The following is a 3,509-nucleotide window of genomic DNA, read 5'->3' on the forward strand; positions in this document are numbered from 1 at the left end:
AATCTAGAATTTAAATTTACATACATTTCTGCATAGGTAACGGAAGTTCCTTTGTTACCCACGTTAAAAACACTTTTTCCAGCAATTTGAATCAAAAGGACAATTTATTCCTACATTATCAAAAGTGCTTTATTTCTTACTTTCAGATTGAGATTTAAGTCACTACCCTTACTCTAATTAAAATAAAGTCAGGATGGGCTTCATTCCTATCTGGTCCACAAAGCAAAACTAAAATTGTACATGTAGTTTTTCATCAAAGCAAGAGATAAAAAACAGGATACTTTAGCACTTCTAAAGGATGCATTAACAAGCTATACTCATTATAACAATATTCATTGCTACACACTAACCAGTAAGTTCAGCAAGTGTGCAGTATCTGACAAGGTTTAAAAAATACTGGATGCCAAAGAAGAGCAATTGCACTATATTCACAAATAGCTCACAAAAACACCAAATAGTGAGATTATTGGTGAACTTCTCTTATTAAAAAACTTTTCAAAGCTATTCTATACATCACCCTTTTCAAGATTACAGAAATTTTCTAAAACCTTCACACACACACTTATTTCACTGTTTTCTGAATAGTGGCAATCTTCAAAGTCTCTGTTAAGTTTAATTTGGCATTCTTCTCGTGCAGAAGTCTTCTCCCATGTCAGCCTGTCATATTTTCAGCAGCCTAGAAACAGAAAAAACATTTATTGCAAGTAGACACCATGTAGATTAAATTTACTCTTTTCTTGTAACTATTTTAATTTACATAGGGAACTTAAAAGTCTAAAAATAAGCTACTTATGAAAATTATAAGAGGTGTAGTGTTGTTCTCTAATGAATACTTCTATTTTTTTTTTAAACAATGCTGTCAACTGCCATTAGCCTTTACTAACATAGCCATTACTGTTTGCTTGTGTTAAATTGTATATCCTGTATCTGAGCAGCTTGTATCCTATACATTTTACCCTAATGCTTTCAAGAAGAGCTCAAATGCATGAATTTTTTTTCCCTTTGGAGTCTACGTCTTCATACAATTTATAGTAATTATTATTCCCACTCATACAGATATATTATTGACACAAAACTTTGAAGAATTACAGTAATCATAACTGCATAAATCACACTGCCAATTATTTGATCAAGGTCATCAGTAAGTATTTTTACTACTGAATAACTCAACCCAGCCAGCAAGGTACAGTTGTTGGAGACTGACATTGGCAGATTTTAAGCCAGTTATGGGACAAACCGGCAAAGGATAGCAATGGGAATGATAAACCAGCAAAAGCAAAGGCAGAAGTAAAAACAGCCCTCAATTACTTACAGAATCATAGAATAGCTTGGGTTGGAAGGGACCTTTAAAGGTTCAGTGGGCATGGACATCTTCAACTAGATCAGGTTGCTCAGAGCCCCATCCAACCTGACCTTGAATGTTTCCAGGGATGGGGCATCCACTCTCTGGGCAAACTGTTCCAATGTTTTACCACCCTCATTGTAAAAAAATTTCTTCCTTATATCTAGTCTAAACCTACCTTCTCTTAGTTTAAACCATTCCCCCTTGTCCTGTCACAACAGGCTCTGCTAAAAAGTTTGTCCCCATCTTTCTTATAAGCCCCTTTTAAGTACTGGAAGGCTGCAACAAGGTCTCCCCAAAGCCTTCTCTTCTCCAGGCTGAACAACCCCAATTCTCTCAGCCTTTCTTCACAGGAGAGGCGTTCCATCCCCCTGACCATTTTTGTGGCCCTCCTCTGGACCCGCTCCAACAGGTCCATGTCTTTCTTGTGCTGAGGGCTCCAGAGCTGGACGCAGTACTCCAGGTGGGGTCTCACCAGAGCAGAGTAGAGGGGCAGAATCACAATCAGCTCCCTCGACCTGCTGGCCACGCTTCTTTTGATGCAGCCCAGGACATGGTTGGCCTTCTGGGCTGCAAGTGCACATTGTTGGCTCATGTCCACCAGTACCCCCAAGTCCTTCTCAGCAAGGCTACTCTCAATCCCTCCATCCCCCAGCCTGTATTGATACCGGGCGTTGCCCCGATCTAGGTGCAGGACCTTGCACTTGGCCTTGTTGAACCTCATGAGGTTCACATGGGGCCACTTTTCGAGCTTGTCCAGGTCCCTCTGGATGGCATCACATCCCTCAGGCCAACCTGTCAACCGCACCACTCAGCCTGGTGTCATCTGCAAACTTGCTGAGGGTGCGCTCGATCCCACTGTCTATGTCATTGATGAAGAACTTATATACATATAAATATATATGTATGCACACATTTAAGCATGTACACAAATATAAAATACGCATGAGCATAAGTCAGAAAAATGTTAAAAATGAAGTAAAAAATTTGAAAACCGGTGAAAAATAGCCCTGACTAGCATCCATCTAGTAAAAAAATCTGTAAGTTGAATTTTCTAAGAATCAGAATGCAGTCTTCCAGAACAGAGATAGGCAGGCTAGATATAGGTTTTCCCTCCACCTCCCCAGAGACAAACAAATATAAGATACAGTGGAAAAGAAATCATAATGTTTAGGTAGACAGTAAAGAATGAAAATCCTTTTAAAGGCAAGTGAGGATTTTAAAACCATAGTTATCCTCTCTACTAGCTAAACAGGTAAATGCTAAATTATGAAAAGCCCTATATATACACACACACCATGAAATCCCCTCGTGTTCGTCTTTGGAGAGATTCAAAGCACAGGTTAGTGTGCTAAAAACAACATGGTAAAAACAATATGTGAAGGTTACATTAACAAGCTGCACGTACCTGTTTACAAGTACTACTGCATACTGTTAGGCCTGAGGTTGTAGAAATGAGGTGATATGAGTTGACAGAGAAAGTAGCAAGCTACTTGTGATATGATGCAGATAAAGGGGCAAATGGTGGCTACAGATGCCCAGAATAAAAATCTGTGTGTTTCAGTTGTTGTTTTCTTTCCTTCAAAAGAGTTAATCAAATTATTTCTGAGATTTTATTCGTACCATTTCTTGCTTCATGTTCCATTCAGTTGTATACATTGCCTTTTCTATGGAACAGTTAATTTCCTTGATTTAAAAATGAGTCATATCTTAAAGTACAATTTACAAATTCAAGTATAGCAAGTTGAACATAGATCTGACTCTTAAAAACAAATTTATAGGCTTTTTTAGGCAAAAGCATTACCTTTAAAGCTTCTGTAGCCTTACGCAGTTCTTTAATAACAGATGATAACGCTTCTGGATTTATCCCCTGTTCACAAAGCCGCACACAAATAGACAACGTCTCCATATCCAAGCCAGTGTTTAATATTCTTGAAATCTCAAACAGAACTGCAACAGACAAAATGGAAACACTTTAGTCCCTACAGACTATGAAATTTCAATGATTGAAAGTGTTATTCATCAACATTTAATTTCTACAGTAGTCTGTGATCACAGCAGTTGTGGAAAGCTCTTGCAGTCTGAACCTCAACAGCAGCATTCACGTTCAGCTTTCCAGCATAAGCTAGAAGCCACAGCTTCTGACATAAATACCACGCTTTTCTGG

General features: G+C 38.5%; 1 protein-coding gene across 1 annotated transcript; it reads right to left on the minus strand.

Moving 5' to 3' along the window:
- Positions 1-652: 652 nt before the first annotated feature.
- Positions 653-3,292, minus strand: MZT1 (mitotic spindle organizing protein 1; the record flags this gene model as incomplete). Its single annotated transcript, XM_009580485.1, has 2 exons — positions 653-676; positions 3,147-3,292. Coding segments are annotated over 2 exons (170 nt in total), but the record flags the coding sequence as incomplete, so codon positions are not given.
- Between the last annotated feature and the right edge of the window lie 217 nt (positions 3,293-3,509).

The sequence above is a fragment of the Fulmarus glacialis genome, unplaced genomic scaffold (genome assembly GCF_000690835.1).
Source record: "Fulmarus glacialis isolate BGI_N327 unplaced genomic scaffold, ASM69083v1 scaffold49606, whole genome shotgun sequence".
NCBI classification, from domain to species: domain Eukaryota; kingdom Metazoa; phylum Chordata; class Aves; order Procellariiformes; family Procellariidae; genus Fulmarus; species Fulmarus glacialis.